Source organism: Littorina saxatilis, linkage group LG10, assembly GCF_037325665.1.
Source record: "Littorina saxatilis isolate snail1 linkage group LG10, US_GU_Lsax_2.0, whole genome shotgun sequence".
Taxonomy (NCBI): domain Eukaryota; kingdom Metazoa; phylum Mollusca; class Gastropoda; order Littorinimorpha; family Littorinidae; genus Littorina; species Littorina saxatilis.
This window is the reverse complement of record NC_090254.1, coordinates 39,163,178-39,179,050: the sequence shown is the minus strand read 5'-3', so window position 1 is coordinate 39,179,050 and position 15,873 is coordinate 39,163,178. Positions and strand designations below refer to the sequence as shown.

The following is a 15,873-nucleotide window of genomic DNA, read 5'->3' as shown; positions in this document are numbered from 1 at the left end:
CACAGAGAGCGTATTTGTGTGTCTGTGTGTGAAGAGAGAGAGCGAGAGAGACGCTTTGATGGTTTAATTTGTTCTTAAACAAGCAGCCATATTAACAATGAAAAGCAACAACACACCAAGATACAAAAGCACAAAACAGTAATAAATAAAGAAACTGAAAACTTAATAACAATAAAAAAAAATACAATCACACACACACACACACGCACGCAAACACACACGCACACACACACACACACACACCGTACTGTCAAGTTCATGCACTAAATCATTTTAGTAGTATGTGGCAAATAGACAGTCGTTGGAAGGGGAATCACTCTGCAGAACTAGTGCCGCTCGACTGAAAAAGCAGAAACAGCAAAATTTGGCCGAGTTTCTGCGCGCGGTCGCTGTCTTTTGAAGGTAAAACCTGCAGCTTTTTTTTCATTATTTGCTTCTGCCAAATCATGTTCACTGCACATTCACCACGTTACGTTTTGATTAGGGCCAAAAGCAGGAAAGCTTTCATTCGTTTTCAAAGATTATTGACAATTAATGGCCCCATTCACTCACTCAACTGACTCGGCCACTGTCAATGCAGGAATGTTGCTACAAATTCGTAAGTGCTAATCGGACACAATAATGTCCTGACTCCATTAACATGAATAGGACATTTGAGCGGCTTCACAAATTTCAATAGGACATTTCAGGTGACCTACAATGTGATCGTACAGTGTACACATTATCGTCTGCTATTTAGATCTATTTAGCCTACTGTTCTCTGGTAATCTTGTTCGGGTACTTATTTTCTCCGAAAACCCCAAAACCTCAGAAAACCCCAGAAAAACCCATCTAGAATAACTGAATCTATCTTCAAAGTGAAGTTTTGGACATGCCTGTGAGAAATCATGCCTGATTGTATGCACCCTTATTTTTTGTTTTAAGAGCCGGATTTTCGAAGAAGTCCATGCAACAATTTCAATGCAAGGAAGGTAACTCTTGTTACTCAAATTAGCACAAGTATTGATGACGTCATGTGATTAGTGCTTCTGCTCCTTCGTAAATCCTCGCACAAACACGAAAATAAAGCCATGAACGGTGAAAGTAACAAATATAACAAAAGACGATAAAGGACAAATTTTCGTAAGTTTTGATGAGGTTTTCGGGGTTTTCCGAGACAAGTACTACCATCTTGTTCTGGTAATCTTGAACTTTAGTATATGTTAAATTCATAGCTCAGAATCCAGTGCCATTCTTCATTAATTTTTGATATATGAGCCAATGTCAAAAGGTGCTGTGGGTACGCTAGGTATTTTATAAGTTCTGTAACTATTTACTGAATGTACACTCAGATGGAACTTTTGGTTTTTCTGAGAGATTAATGAATAAAGATGATCGCAGAGAAAAACCAAAGACTAACTATAAACAGTTAAAATTCTGCTCCTCATTCATTACGCAAATTAGTGCTTTTTAGGGACGTATTTTGACAAGGTGTTTGAGTACTCTCGATAGTTTTAGAAAAAATGCGAATAAGCTTTTTTCTGGGCAGTTGGATTTAAACCAAATGATTGCATGAACCCCAATACATAGTTCTGTGTGTTTTTCTTCCCATTTGTCCGCTTTTTAAAGAAATTATTAAAGTTTGAAAATTGCGTGTCTAGCGTGACTCTTTGCGTCACAAAAACTCAAACTTTAAAAAAGCTTCCAAAAAATGTTGTTGTTCAACTAGATACACAAAAGAACAAGTTTTGAACAAAAACTGTCGGTGAAAAGGAAAATCAATGAAAATAACCACTATATTTTGAAGTTTGGTACCATTTCTGGCTAATTTAAGCTTTGTCGTCACAATGTCACACTAGACACTTTTTTATCAAATTTCCTTTTTTTCCACAAAATTTTTACTTTTTTTTGGTTTTTTTGCTAGCAGTCAGAAGCAAATCAAATGACTGCTTCATAATCACAGTTTTTGAAAAGAAGAAATAAAAAGGAATTGTCATTATTGTGGAAGTTTCAAAGATGTAGCCCCAAAAACATAAAAAACAATGATACATTTTTTTCTCCTCATTAAGACAGACCTGCTATGACCTTGCTATTTCACAAGAGTAAACCAAATTGAGCATCAGGATTGGATATTATCTCAACAAAGAAGTGTGTGACGTTTAAAAGCTGTTGCTTTAAAACTTTTCGAGAAAATACCAATTTATCACTTTCTGACCCAATACGACCCCGCCGTGACCTTGAAATGTGACGAAGGTCAACTACTCTCTCACCATGTCTGGAGGTCATACAATCATACAAGTATGTGAAGTTTCAAAGCTTTGACTTCAACAATATCTGAGAAAACCTCAAATTAAAGAACTTTTGTATGGAGCACATACCGTTTGTGACTGTGATAGCAATAAATGAATTCATGTTGCTAACATACACATTTTATGCGCTTTTACCTTGATTATATTTAATCTACACCCCAATACTCATATGCGAGCTCAGTAGAATTTAGTAGAAATGAAAGTTCTAGAAAAAAAGAGGAAAAAATCAGGTTTATGTCCTTACATGCCACAAGAGACACTCGTCAAGCCTCAACTTAACGGCCAAATAACACAGCCGTTGTGAAAGATGTTCCCCTTTCTCCTTTAGAAACTATATACTGAATGTGTTAAGCAACTCAAAACACCAGTCATTTTACTTTGGATGTACTTTGATTTTCGAAGCTGTCAGACAGCACCTTTTGACATTGGCTCATATACAAGTCCCTGTAATCAAGCCAAAGAACATTTATCGTGAAATTAATTGAGGGATTGAGCTCCAAACTTAAGCATAATTAATTAATTTGGTTGTTTGATCCGGTACTACTTGTCTCCGAAAACCTCCGAAAACCTCATCAGAAATGAAGAAAATTCGTCCTTAGATCGTGTGTTGTTACATGATTGTTTGCAATCATGACTTATATTTGCAACTTTCACCGTTCATGACTTTATTTTCGTGTTTGTGCGAGGATTTACGAAGGAGCGGAAGCACTAATCACATGACGTCATCAATACTAATGTGATTTCGAGTAACAAGAGTTACCTACCTTGCATTGAAATTGTTGCATCGATTTCGTCGAAAATCCGGCTCTCAACACAAATATAAGGATGCATGTAGCATATGAATCAGGCTTACTTTTCACAGGCATGTCTTCACTTTGAAGATATATTTAGTTAGTCTAGATGGGGTTTTCGGGGGTTTTCGGAGGTTTTTGGGGTTTTCTGAGAAAATAAGTACCCGTTTGATCAGCGAAAATGTGGTATGTTGTTAACCAAGAGACATCATTTACACGATCGAGTTGCCTCCCCTGTCCGGTCCTACGGATAATTCCTTCTTTGAAGCATGCAAGCGAAAAGCATTCGTACAGTTCATTCCGTGACTCCAAAGGGATCTAAAATGACTTGTTCTGCTTACAAGTGCAGGTTCTGCACATTTGGAGGCTTAAATGGCTCTGAATTCTGAGCTTTGAATTTAAGTTTTAACACAATAAAGTTCAAGATTACCGTTCTCTCTTTATGTCGTCTTTTCTTTTTTTTTCTCTTTTGTTGCATGAACCTCATAAATAGTTTGTTCCATCAGCTAAGTTTAAAAACAAAGAACAAGAAGACAAGGCAAGAACTTGAGAAAAGCGATTTGAGTTTGGGAGTTAATACTTGCCAACCGATTCTACGCTTTCAGAATTTGAGAATCCTTTTCAGGCTTTTGACTGTTTTCACTTTTAACCTAGCTCTCTCCCTCTCTCTCTCTCTTGTGTAGGTGAATGTGTCGGTTTTCAACATACAATTATTTCTTGTCCTTATTTAGTTATTATTTTGACGAAAGATTGTTTTCTTTTACAAAGATAAGTGTATGCATGCGTGTGTGCGCTCCAAGATATTTTAGACATAAAGTGTAATCAACTTTAACTAAGAACTAAAAAAATCTAAGAAAGTCAGGTTTTTACACAAAAAAAGAAGAAAGGAGTCTTTATTAAAATGGGGGTATATTTACAGAGGTTATGAACAGAAAGTCTGAGAAACTGAGGTCTTAAGTCAAAAGGGAGGGAGTCTTAAATTGGGGGTCTTAAGGCAATGTGCGGCAGTAAAATGAAACTTGGAGAATACATGGAATAACCTAGTTTTCTGGGTAGTTATTGAAGAGACTTATAAAAAATAAATGAAAAAAATGTGAATACAATTACCATTGGTCACAGACTGCCGTTGCTAAGGAAACAGCCGCTATTTTGGAATTCTAGGAAACGGTTTTACAGTAACATCATACATCAGAAATGCATAATATTTGGCACAAGGATACACATGTCTTATATAGAACGACATTTTGACTAAAGACTACAGTTGAATTTATATTAATTTCTGTAATAAGGATTATTGAATTTCTAACCACATATATTCATTAATCCTTATTTCAAAAATGAATTAGAATTCAACTGTAGTCTTTTGTCAAAATATCATTCTATATGATTGTAGATATAAGTCATATGTATCTTCGTGGCAAATATCATGCATTTCTGATGTATGATGTTGCTGTAAAACCGTTTCCTAGAAATCCAATAATATGGCTCTGTTAAAGCCAGTTTTCATAGCAACGGCAGTCTATGTCATTTAGTATTCACACATTTGTTATTTCTCTTTACACTTCAATAACTACCCAGAAAACTAAGTTATTTTGTGTATTCTCCAAGTTTAATTTTGGTAATTTTAGTGCCTCACATTGCCTTAACTGACTTAAGTTTGGGGTTTCATTGTATAACTTTCAGGTGAACAGTGTCTTCTTCGTCACTGAATGGAGGAAAAGTACCCAAAACTGAAGATTAAGATGGAGACAGAGATTGGTGTTGCTGAAGGGTCACCACAGTCTTGTAAGTGTCTCTACCCTGTATTTTACAGTAAGCAAGATGTGTGTGACTGTGCAGGGATGGTCAAATTGTCCGTCCAATCATCGGGGGCGAGTAAAGTATTACTGGGCTAGTAGAAACCGCCTGGTAACTCGCCCAGCTGGCCAGTGAAAGTTCTGGTCAAACTCAAATGCAACACTTTTGGTTGCACTATCGAGTTTCAAAGCCATATGATTATAAACACTGATGCAGCAACTGTGGTATGTACCGGGCCAGGGACATTTCTGCCGGGCTATAGGGATTTTCTTGAAGTTACTCGCACAGCTGGAGAGTTAAAATTTTGAGATTTGGCCATCCCTGTACAGTAAGCAAGACCGTGTGTTTGTGTGTGACTGTGTGTGAGTGACTGGAGATTTGTGTCAGAGAGAGAGAGAGAGAGAGAGAGAGAGAGAGAGACAGAGAGAGACAGAGAGAGACACAGAGAGAGAGAGAGAGAGACAGAGAGAGACAGAGAGAGACAGAGACAGAGAGAGAGTGACTGTGAGAGAGAGAGAGAGAGAGAGAGAGAAAAAGAGAGAGAAAAAAAGAGAAAATAGAGAGAGAAAAAAAGAGAGAAAAGGATAAGAGAGAGAAAGAAAATAGAGAGAGAGGGAGAGAAGGAAAATAGAGAGAGAAAGATAGAGAAAGGGAGAGCTAGAAAAGAGAGCTAAAAAAGAGAGAGAGATAGAGAGCTAGAAAAGAGAGAGAGAGAGAGAGAGAGAGAGAGAGAGAGAGAGAGAGAGAGAGAGACAGAGAGAGACAGAGACAGAGAGAGAGAGAGTGTGTGTGTGTGTGTCAGTGTGCATAAGCAGAACAACACAGACAATCTTTTAAATTTAACGTGCTGTGTCAACATGAAAGACATGAAGTTGAATGGTTTTGGATTCAATACCTTGGCTTCATGAGTGTGCATGTGACATTTGACTGGCTGTGTTGTTGCAGATGACCACCACTACCCCCTGCCCCCTTCAGCTCCATCTGCGCCCTTTTTGCCGGAAGGTGCAGCTGAACAGTCTCCATTTGGTAAGCTCAATACGGTTTTATTGACCAAAAATATTAGATGTGCAGCTAAATTCACCATCGATGTTAGTTAGGGCACTGACTTCCTTAAAAAAAAAGATTTTCCTGCCCACAATTGATATAGGCTTCTTTTTGTGTGATGATGCCATATGTTGGGTTAACTATATAAAAGGGATTAGCAACAGGATGCGAAACGGCATTGACAGACAAGCAGGTGCGAAGAGTGCTTGTATGATGATTCACTTGTGGTTGGTGCTGTTCTCCATGTCCTTTGATGGATATCCTAAAAGGCAGAAAGAATGCAAACACTGTTAACTTGTTAATGCACATGTGATGATAGTAATTATTAGTTTCATAGGGAAAGACTGTCAAATAAAATCTTGCGGGGCAGGTTTTACGAATGCGGTGCATGTGTACAGGTCAGGATATTGAATATTTTGTCTCTCCTGCCACAGATGATTGTAGCTCTCTCTCTCCCTCTCTCTCCCTCTCTCTCCCCCCCCCCCCCCCCCCCCTTCTCTCTCCTCCTCCCCTCTCTCTCTCCTCCTCCCCTCTCTCTCTCTCCTCCTCCCCCCTCTCTCTCTCCCCCTCCTTCCCTCTCTCCCTCCCTTTCCCCCCTTTCTCTCTCTCCATCTCTCTCCCTTTCCTTCCCTCTCCCCCTCTCTCTCTTTCTCTCTGTACACATACATCATTAAAATTAAAAAGTTTGCTCACTGATGTGTTGCAGCCGCCCTGCAGAAGGAGATGCGGCTGATGCGAAATGAATATGCCAATTCTTTTGGCCGACTTTTCCAGCTCATGGAGCAGCAGACGCAGGAGATAAGAGAGCTGAAAGAGGTTCAGCTACAAATCCTGCAGTCAAGTAACCCTGCAGCAGCTGCTGAATTGAATGACACCCTCCCTGATGGGGTCTCATTCCCTCTGGGGTGCAGCGATGACCTTGCCAATCTCGAACATCAGCTGGGGGATCAGGAGGTCGAGCAGAGTGTGGTGAGTTTTTCTTATCTTATGTACAGTACCTGGAACCCCCCTAAAAACCAGACCTGGGAACCCATACGATTTCGTCGTATTGTGTACGCTTGATTGTCTCAGATACGATGTGTATGGTTGGTGGAAGTAAAATACGACGAAAAAAATTCCTAGACTACTTTTCTTCACAAGCGCATGTTTGAATCATGGATGTTCAAATGCTGTGTGGAGTACACACTCATTTTTCTGAAAATACGCCAAGTTTGTTTGAGAATACTTTAAGTACAAAACAGGGGTTCACAGGTCTGAAAAACATCTAAGAAAATCATGTCTTGAAAAGAAAGGAGTCTTAAAAATGGAGGTATTAAACTGACAGAGTTTATGAACAGAAATTCTGAGAAAGCAAGGTCTTCAAAAAGGGGGGGAAGTCTCTATTGGGTGGGGGGTGGGGTGTTTTTGAAGGGGGGGTTCCACTGTATAGATGTGACTCCGGCCAGCCATCGGGTCACTGACTGAAAGGAATGACCGCACGAGAAAGAACATAGGGGAAATATCTGGTATTTGTGTCTTGCTGATATTGTTCTGAGGTTTCAAATGTAGAATATGGACTGGTTTGTCTATTAAGTTTTTGTTGACTGGGCGAGGACAGTTGTTAGACATTCAGTTTTGAAATGATGCCAAGAGAGACATCCAGTTGTTTCTATTACTTAACCATGAGTCAGGTTTACTGTCTTTGTACAAGAACCTAGATAAGATTTATTTTTACTTGGATCCCTAGTTTTATTGTACTTGTCATAAAAACTTGCCATGACAATGTGCGTTTGGATATCGATTTTTGTAACGTAAGTCTTATGTTTTTTTTACTGGAGCGTGAGCATGATTTGTGCGACAAAGCCAGACTTAATTATGAAACTGATCAATTGTGTTTCATGTTCAGATCCAGTACCTTGCTGTGATTGGTGGGAATAGTTTGAAGGAGGTGACCTACAACCTCCTGAGGGGGCTGTTTAGCCAGGACCTGGCGGAACAGTACACCTGGACGGGAGTTGGATGGAAAAAGGCTTTTCACAGCCTGCGCCTAAAACACGTCCTTTTCAGTAAGTTGTCTTCATGGCTGCTTGATCCAATTACAGTACCCATTCAGGGATGGCCAGGGGCGAGTAAATAATCCGCCGGGCTAGTACAAACTGCCTGACAAATCGCCCGGCTTGCAAATGAAAATTCTGGTCAAATGCGACCCTTTTGGTTGTAAAATCGAGTTTTAAAGCCATACAAACACTGCCGATCAACTGTGGTATCAACCAGGCATGGGAAATTTCTACCGGGCTAGTGACTTTCTTGAAATTACTTGCCTGACTGGCGAGTTAACATTTTGAGATTTGACCATCCCTGTCATTGAAACTCCAATGATCCTGTCTATTTTTATGTGTACCACAAATTCGCTCATCATGCAACCAATTTTTGACCGGCACGGTTGGCCTAGTGGTAAGGCGTCCGCCCCGTGATCGGGAGGTCGTGGGTTCGAACCCCGGCCGGGTCATACCTAAGACTTTAAAATTGGCAATCTAGTGGCTGCTCCGCCTGGCGTCTGGCATTATGGGGTGAGTGCTAGGACTGGTTGGTCCGGTGTCAGAATAATATGACTGGGTGAGACATGAAGCCTGTGCTGCGACTTCTGTCTTGTGTGTGGCGCACTTTATATGTCAAAGCAGCACCGCCCTGATATGGCCCTTCGTGGTCGGCTGGGCGTTAAGCAAACAAACAAACAAACAAACAAACCTTATAATTGAGGCTGTAGATCCAACTGTGTGCAGGGTTCGTACAGGTCATGGAAAACCTGGAAAGTCATGGAATTTGATTTTTAATTTTTCAGGCCTGGAAAGTCATGGAATTTCAATTCAAGTCATGGAAAGTCATGGAATTTGACAAAAATAAGAAAGAACGAAAAATTAACCTTAAGCACGCCAGCGGCTATTTTCGTCGCCCAGCCATTCCAAAACCTCCCTCCCCCTCCAAGACGTAAAAAGTTTGCGTGTTCGGAAATGGCGACCTGTGGATCTAGTCATGGAAAATGTTATTGAGGCTCATGGAAAGTCATGGAAAAGTCATGGAATTTTGTTTCTAAAAACCAGTGGGGACCCTGTGTGTGGCACTTAATCCAATATGGTATCCAAAAGGGGGTAAAACGAAAGTTTTGAGCGACGCCATGCGGTTTCGGCGAATTGACTACGTCGCAGCCTGCACGGAAAAATCAGTGCTGAAGGCGACAAACCAACGCTAATAGTAGTTAAAAGGTAAGCAACTCCCTCAAAAATGAACATACTTTTAGTTGCCAGTTACGTCCCTGCAATCCTCGTTGCTCCCAACAAGGATAAAAAAAAAATCTTGCTGGTGATATATCGCCGGCACGTCTTTTACGCAGTAGAAAAGTGCCGGCGATATTTCACCGGCACGACTCGAATGAGTTAAAGACCTCCCCAATTTAAGACTCCCTCCTTTAAGACCTTGTTTTCTCAGACTTTCTGTTCATAACCCACCCCCCGCGGGTTAGGGGGAAGAATTTACCCGATGCTCCCCAGCATGTCGTAAGAGGCGACTAACGGATTCTGTTTCTCCTTTTACCCTTGTTAAGTGTTTCTTGTATAGAATATAGTCAATGTTTGTAAAGATTTTAGTCCAGCAGTATGTAAGAAATGTTAAGTCCTTTGTACTGGAAACTTGCATTCTCCCAGTAAGGTAATAATTATATTGTACTACGTTGCAAGCCCCTGGAGCAATTTTTTGATTAGTGCTTTTATGAACAAGAAACAATTAACAAGTGGCTCTATCCCATCCCCCCCCCCCCCCCCCCCCCCCCCTTTCCCCGTCGCGATATAACCTTCGTGGTTGAAAACAACGTTAAACACCAAATAAATAAAGAAAGAAAGAAAGAAAGAAAGTTCATAACCTCTGTAAATTAGTATTACCCCCATTTTAAGACCTTGTTTTTTTAGATTTGTGGAGGTCTTAAAAGGGGGGTTCCACTGTACAGGCTTGAGTTCAGATGACAGTACTGCTCCTTCAGTCTTCACTGAGCTGAGATTTTTTCATGGGTAGAAACTTTTGTTGGGCGGGGATGTAGCTCAGTCGGTAGCGCGCTGGATTTGTATCCAGTTGGCCGCTGTCAGCGTGAGTTCGTCCCCACGTTCAGACTCTCCTCGGTGTCCGAACACCCCCGTGTGTTCACGCAAGCACAAGACCAAGTGCGCACGAAAAAGATCCTGTAATCCTGTGGTTTGTGCAGAAGTTGTCCGACTCAACAAGGAAAGCAAAGACGCGACAAATGTGGAGATCAAGAAGGCCTGTCAGGAGTGGTTCAGGGCAGCTCCAGACAGAAACGGGGGGAGGAGGCGAAGGATGGAGAGAGCGAGGGCCCGAGAGATGGGGGAGGGACTAGAAACTTTTTGTCATTCGGAAGAAGAGCAGTTTCCAGGGAGGTACAGCGGTACCCCCTTTTAAGATCCTGCGTGTGTGTGTCGGTCTGTGTGTGTGTGTGTGTCGGTCAGTCAGTGTGTGTGTGTGTGTCGGTCAGTCAGTGTGTGTGTGTGTGTCGGTCAGTCTGTGTGTGTGTGTGTGTGTCGGTTGGTCGGTCTGTGTGTGTGTGTCTGTGTCTGTGTGTCTACGTTTGTGTGTCTGGGTGTGTGTGTGTGCTCTGAGATAGCTTAGACATTGGAACCCCCGTTTTAAGTCCTAACAAATCTAAGAAAATCAGGTCTTAAAAGTAGGGAGTCTTAAAATAGAGGTAAAGTGACAGAGATTATAAACAAAACATGTGAAAAAGTAAGGCTTGGGAAGTCTTAAATCGGGGGGTCTTGAAAGGGGGGTTCCACAGTCCACTGTAGTCCACTGTAGTCTACTGCAGTCAAATGTTTATTGTGAGTGTTTGTCAACGTCAGAAAGAAGGAGTTGGGGTTCTTGGCTTTTGATTACATGTACAACTGTTTATGACAAACCACACCGATTAAATAAACTGTTGGCTCTGTTAAATTTACCCCAATTTTAAGACTCCCTCCTTTTTAAGACCTGATTTTCTCAGATTTTTGGCGGTTCTTAAAGGGGGCTTCCACTGTAATTGTGTTGCATATTGGCTCTTTTGGGGCAAGGATATTGGAAAGAGTACCGTATTTGACGGATTACAAGACGCACCGTTTTATAAGCCGCACCCCCGACTTTTAACAACAAAATTGGGACGAGCCACGTATAGGCCGCATCTTTTCATAAGCCGCAATGCGATTTTGTTTAAAAAAAGTCACGGCTTGTAGTCCGTCAAATACGGTAATGTACCTGTTTTTGGATGGGTTGATTTGATGTGTGCTTTAATTCCTCTGTATGCACTTGAAGTCATGAATTGTTTTGATGTGAATCTCCAAACCTGTGACAGATTTTAAAACTCTTTCTAGAAAGTTGCATTACAGCTGAAACAATGGGCGGGGATGTAGCTCAGTCGGTAGCGCGCTGGATTTGTATCCAGTTGGCCGCTGTCAGCGTGAGTTCGTCCCCACGTTCGGCGAGAGATTTATTTCTCAGAGTCAACTTTGTGTGCAGACTCTCCTCGGTGTCCGAACACCCCCCGTGTGTACACGCAAGCACAAGACCAAGTGTGCACGAAAAAGATCCTGTAATCCATGTCAGAGTTCGATGGGTTATAGAAACACGAAAATACCCAGCATGCTTCTTCCGAAAACGGCGTATGGCTGCCTAAATGGCGGGGTAAAAACGGTCATGGACGTAAAAGCCGTGGGAGTTTCATGAACGAACAAACAATGAATAAACACTTAAATGCAATAGTTGTTACAGGGTTGCATGGATAGTATACGTGAGAATCTTAAACAAATGTCTTTATTTGTAATAACAAGTCTTTATTCCAAGGACTCTGTCTGGTCAGGAATAAAAGCTGGTTCTTGTGTTTGACTCTGTAGGTAAGTGTTGGAGGTTTTTATTTTTTAATTTTTTTTTTTTTTTAAGCGTTTGGTTTAAGGTTTAGTCAGAGGGTCTTGGAGAATGAGGATTATATGAACTTGCGGCGCTTTTTTTTAGGTTGAAAGTCGCTTAATCATTTCAATGCTTGTTATTCTCTTGGGTGCCAGGAGATTGGTTCCGTCTAACTCCCACTTCCTCGTTGCACATGTTTTATGAATTTAGAGAGCTTATTTCCCTTTGTTTATCAGGTCTCATTAAAGCGCTCTGCTGTTACTGTTAGTTGATAAAGCCTCCCCCCCCCCTGGTATGTCTATAAGTATGTGTTTGTTTGAGTGACTGAGCATGTTTATGTGCATGTGTGTCTCTACATCCATCCCTGCAGCCAGCTGGTTTGGTATAAAATAAAACTGACATTGTGTGGGTTTGAAATAGAAGTTAAAACCGAGTAGTGTCAAATAGAACTGAGTGGGTGTGTAAATAAAACTATGAGTGGGTGTGAAATAAGACTATGAGTGGGTGTGTAAATAAAACTATGAGTGGGTGTGAAATAAGACTATGAGTGGGTGTGAAATTAACTACATGTATGAGTGGGCGTGAAATAACAATTTTGGTATGAAATAAAACTATGAGTGGGTGTGAAATTAACTACATGTATGAGTGGGCGTGAAATAACAATTTTGGTATGAAATAAACTATGAGTGGGTATGAAATAAAACAACATATATGTGTGAGAGTGAAATACAATTATGAGTGAGTGAAACAAAACTATGATCAGTGGGTGTGAAATGAAACTATGAGTGGGTATAAATGAACATGTTATCCTTCTTTTTTTCTCACATATTCTGTCGTTGTAGGAGAAAAACTGCGTTATTTCTTTTACCCCATTACGGTTCTGTTATGTAATAAAGATGAAAGTATTGCCATTGACTGTTTTGTTGCAAAGGCTTGTGTGTGAACCGAGTATGGCAAAGGGTTGTGTGTGAACTGAGTGTGGCAAAGGGTTGTGTGTGAACCGAGTATGGCAAAGGGTTGTGTGTGAACCGAGTGTGGCAAAGGGTTGTGTGTGAACCGAGTATGGCAAAGGGTTGTGTGTGAACCGAGTGTGGCAAAGGGTTGTGTGTGAACCGAGTGTGGCAAAGGGTTGTGTGTGAACTGAGTGTGGCAAAGGGTTATGTGTGAACCGAGTGTGGCAAAGGGTTGTGTGTGAACTGAGTGTGGCAAAGGGTTGTGTGTGAACTGAGTGTGGCAAAGGGTTATGTGTGAACTGAGTGTGGCAAAGGGTTGTGTGTGAACCGAGTGTGGCAAAGGGTTGTTTGTGAACTGAGTGTGGCAAAGGGTTGTTTGTGAACTGAGTGTGGCAAAGGGTTGTGTGTGAACTGAGTGTGGCAAAGGGTTGTGTGTGAACCGAGTGTGGCAAAGGGTTGTGTGTGAACTGAGTGTGGCAAAGGGTTGTGTGTGAACTGAGTGTGGCAAAGGGTTGTGTGTGAACCGAGTGTGGCAAAGGGTTGTGTGTGAACCGAGTGTGGCAAAGGGTTGTGTGTGAACCGAGTGTGGCAAAGGGTTGTGTGTGAACTGAGTGTGGCAAAGGGTTGTGTGTGAACTGAGTGTGGCAAAGGGTTGTGTGTGAACCGAGTGTGGCAAAGGGTTGTGTGTGAACCGAGTGTGGCAAAGGGTTGTGTGTGAACTGAGTGTGGCAAAGGGTTGTGTGTGAACCGAGTGTGGCAAAGGGTTGTGTGTGAACTGAGTGTGGCAAAGGGTTGTGTGTGAACTGAGTGTGGCAAAGGGTTGTGTGTAAACCGAGTGTGGCAAAGGGTTGTGTGTGAACTGAGTGTGGCAAAGGGTTGTGTGTGAACCGAGTGTGGCAAAGGGTTGTGTGTGAACCGAGTGTGGCAAAGGGTTGTGTGTGAACCGAGTGTGGCAAAGGGTTGTGTGTGAACCGAGTGTGGCAAAGGGTTGTGTGTGAACTGAGTGTGGCAAAGGGTTGTGTGTGAACTGAGTGTGGCAAAGGGTTGTGTGTGAACCGAGTGTGGCAAAGGGTTGTGTGTGAACTGAGTGTGGCAAAGGGTTGTGTGTGAACCGAGTATGGCAAAGGGTTGTGTGTGAACCGAGTGTGGCAAAGGGTTGTGTGTGAACCGAGTGTGGCAAAGGGTTGTGTGTGAAATGAGTGTGGCAAAGGGTTGTGTGTGAACTGAGTGTGGCAAAGGGTTGTGTGTGAACCGAGTATGGCAAAGGGTTGTGTGTGAACTGAGTGTGGCAAAGGGTTGTATGTTACAGTGTGTTGATCAGTGTGCATGTATCTGTTACAGTGGGTTTTGCATTCCAAATAAGTCAAAGATTATACTGACCTGGCAAAATCCAACCGATGAAGGGTAGGCATGCACTTCTTGAGAAGACATTGATTGTGTGCCTTGTAGGTGGCCAAAAGACTTAAAGAAAGGAGTTGTACACACACGCACCCACACACACACACATTTTATAAACTAGGCTTACTGACAATAAAGTTTATTCTATTCTATTCACACACACACACACACACACACACACATCAAGCAAAATGTTTTAATTTAGGCACCCTTCAAGGCACCCTTTCTCACAAATGAGGTGCAATTGCTGTCGCCTTGGGCTATTCTTAAAACACGAATAATGTTCAATCATTTTAAACTTTCACTATGTAGGCCTACTGGTATTTAGCGACCTTTGAAAGTAAATGGCGCTACAATCTGGCTGAGAATGCCTCAAAAGGATACAAACATTACTGTCGCCTGGCGAAGGTGGTGGAAGCCATGCAGGAGTAGCACGCGTTTATCATCGATACATACATACGCCTGACTTCTAGTAACTGTGTAGCAACTGTGTATCAACACGCTGGAATGCAGGCGTTAGATCGACGTTACAGGAAGTGACTGTGTGTACGGATATATCCGTACCAGGTCAGATGGAGCCATATGAGTGGGTACGGATATATCCGTACCTGGGAGACAATGAGTTAAACAAAGCTATGGAACATTGAAAGAAAAGAAGATTTGAAACCAAAATACCCAATTTAAGTTAATAAATCTGTGCATGTTACCTGTGTCGCCAACTTCTATGATTTAAATATGTAAGAAATGGATATTTATTTGATTGCAAACATATTCTAAACCTTAATAGAGTTGCTTTTTGGTTTTTAAATTGCATAAATGTCCCCGTACAGTTTAACGCTTTTCACCGACTACGCTCTGACAAACATATAAGCGTGCAAACGTCAAAATGACAAAAAAGGAGCGCTTACAATGGTCATAATCTTTAATGCAGAAAGTAAAAATATATTTTAAAAACATGTTTACGCGCAACAAGGCCTGTAAACAATACAAATCGATATTACAGTGTACAAATTTTGACAGTAAAACATCATAATGCGCACAAAAACACAATCGTGCTTTCACGGAAAGTAGAACAAATCAAATTAATTGTATTGTACGCTACATGTAGTAAAATGAAAATACTGAAATCAACGAAACAGTTCAGATCCTTTGACAATAATTAAATTACAGTGTTAATAATATCACAGAAGTTCTAACAGATTTATAATATATGACACTATCGAAATTTGAACACTCTATCCCAGCTTTTCGTTTGTAACTAGCCTGCCTTTCTCGAACTGATTATTCATAGCTAGCCACACAGCCACCAGGCAATTGGTAAAATAAAAGGGGATGGGGAACTCGAAAAAAATAAACGGTTGTTAAATGTAGAAGTAATGTTTTTACAAACGGTATCACATTATTGCATATCGTCTATACAATCACATGTGAAAATATGAAGAGCAGAGTGATTTAAAAAATACATCTGAAATAAATCCGTGTAAAATGCCACAAGGAAAACCCACAATATTACATATGAGAAATTCACAGATATGATTGTGACAATTTCAGGAAAAAAACAAGGAACCATGAATTTAAATATGAATCGAATCCAATATAACACATGATGGGCTCACTTATACATTGAGATTAGATCTTTACGATGCAAACAAAGAACATGTGGCTTTTGAATTTGGAATAACA

General features: G+C 41.1%; 1 protein-coding gene across 1 annotated transcript; it reads left to right on the top strand.

Moving 5' to 3' along the window:
* Positions 1-315: 315 nt before the first annotated feature.
* Positions 316-11,143, top strand: LOC138978804 (uncharacterized). Its single transcript, XM_070351592.1, has 6 exons — positions 316-402; positions 4,763-4,864; positions 5,822-5,902; positions 6,627-6,889; positions 7,806-7,965; positions 10,152-11,143. Exons 2-6 carry the CDS (start codon positions 4,789-4,791, stop codon positions 10,364-10,366), a joined length of 795 nt encoding a protein of 264 aa, XP_070207693.1. The 5' UTR covers positions 316-402; positions 4,763-4,788; the 3' UTR covers positions 10,367-11,143.
* The last annotated feature ends 4,730 nt before the right edge of the window (positions 11,144-15,873 follow it).

Bases quoted from the DNA above. Each gene is read 5' to 3' on its own strand.
- LOC138978804 (XM_070351592.1), top strand. From the start codon at position 4,789: ATGGAGGAAAAGTACCCAAAACTGAAGATTAAGATGGAGACAGAGATT. The intron at 6,890-7,805 runs GTGAGTTTTTCT...TTTCATGTTCAG, and splicing joins AGGAGGTCGAGCAGAGTGTG to ATCCAGTACCTTGCTGTGAT. The intron at 7,966-10,151 runs GTAAGTTGTCTT...TGGTTTGTGCAG, and splicing joins CCTAAAACACGTCCTTTTCA to AAGTTGTCCGACTCAACAAG.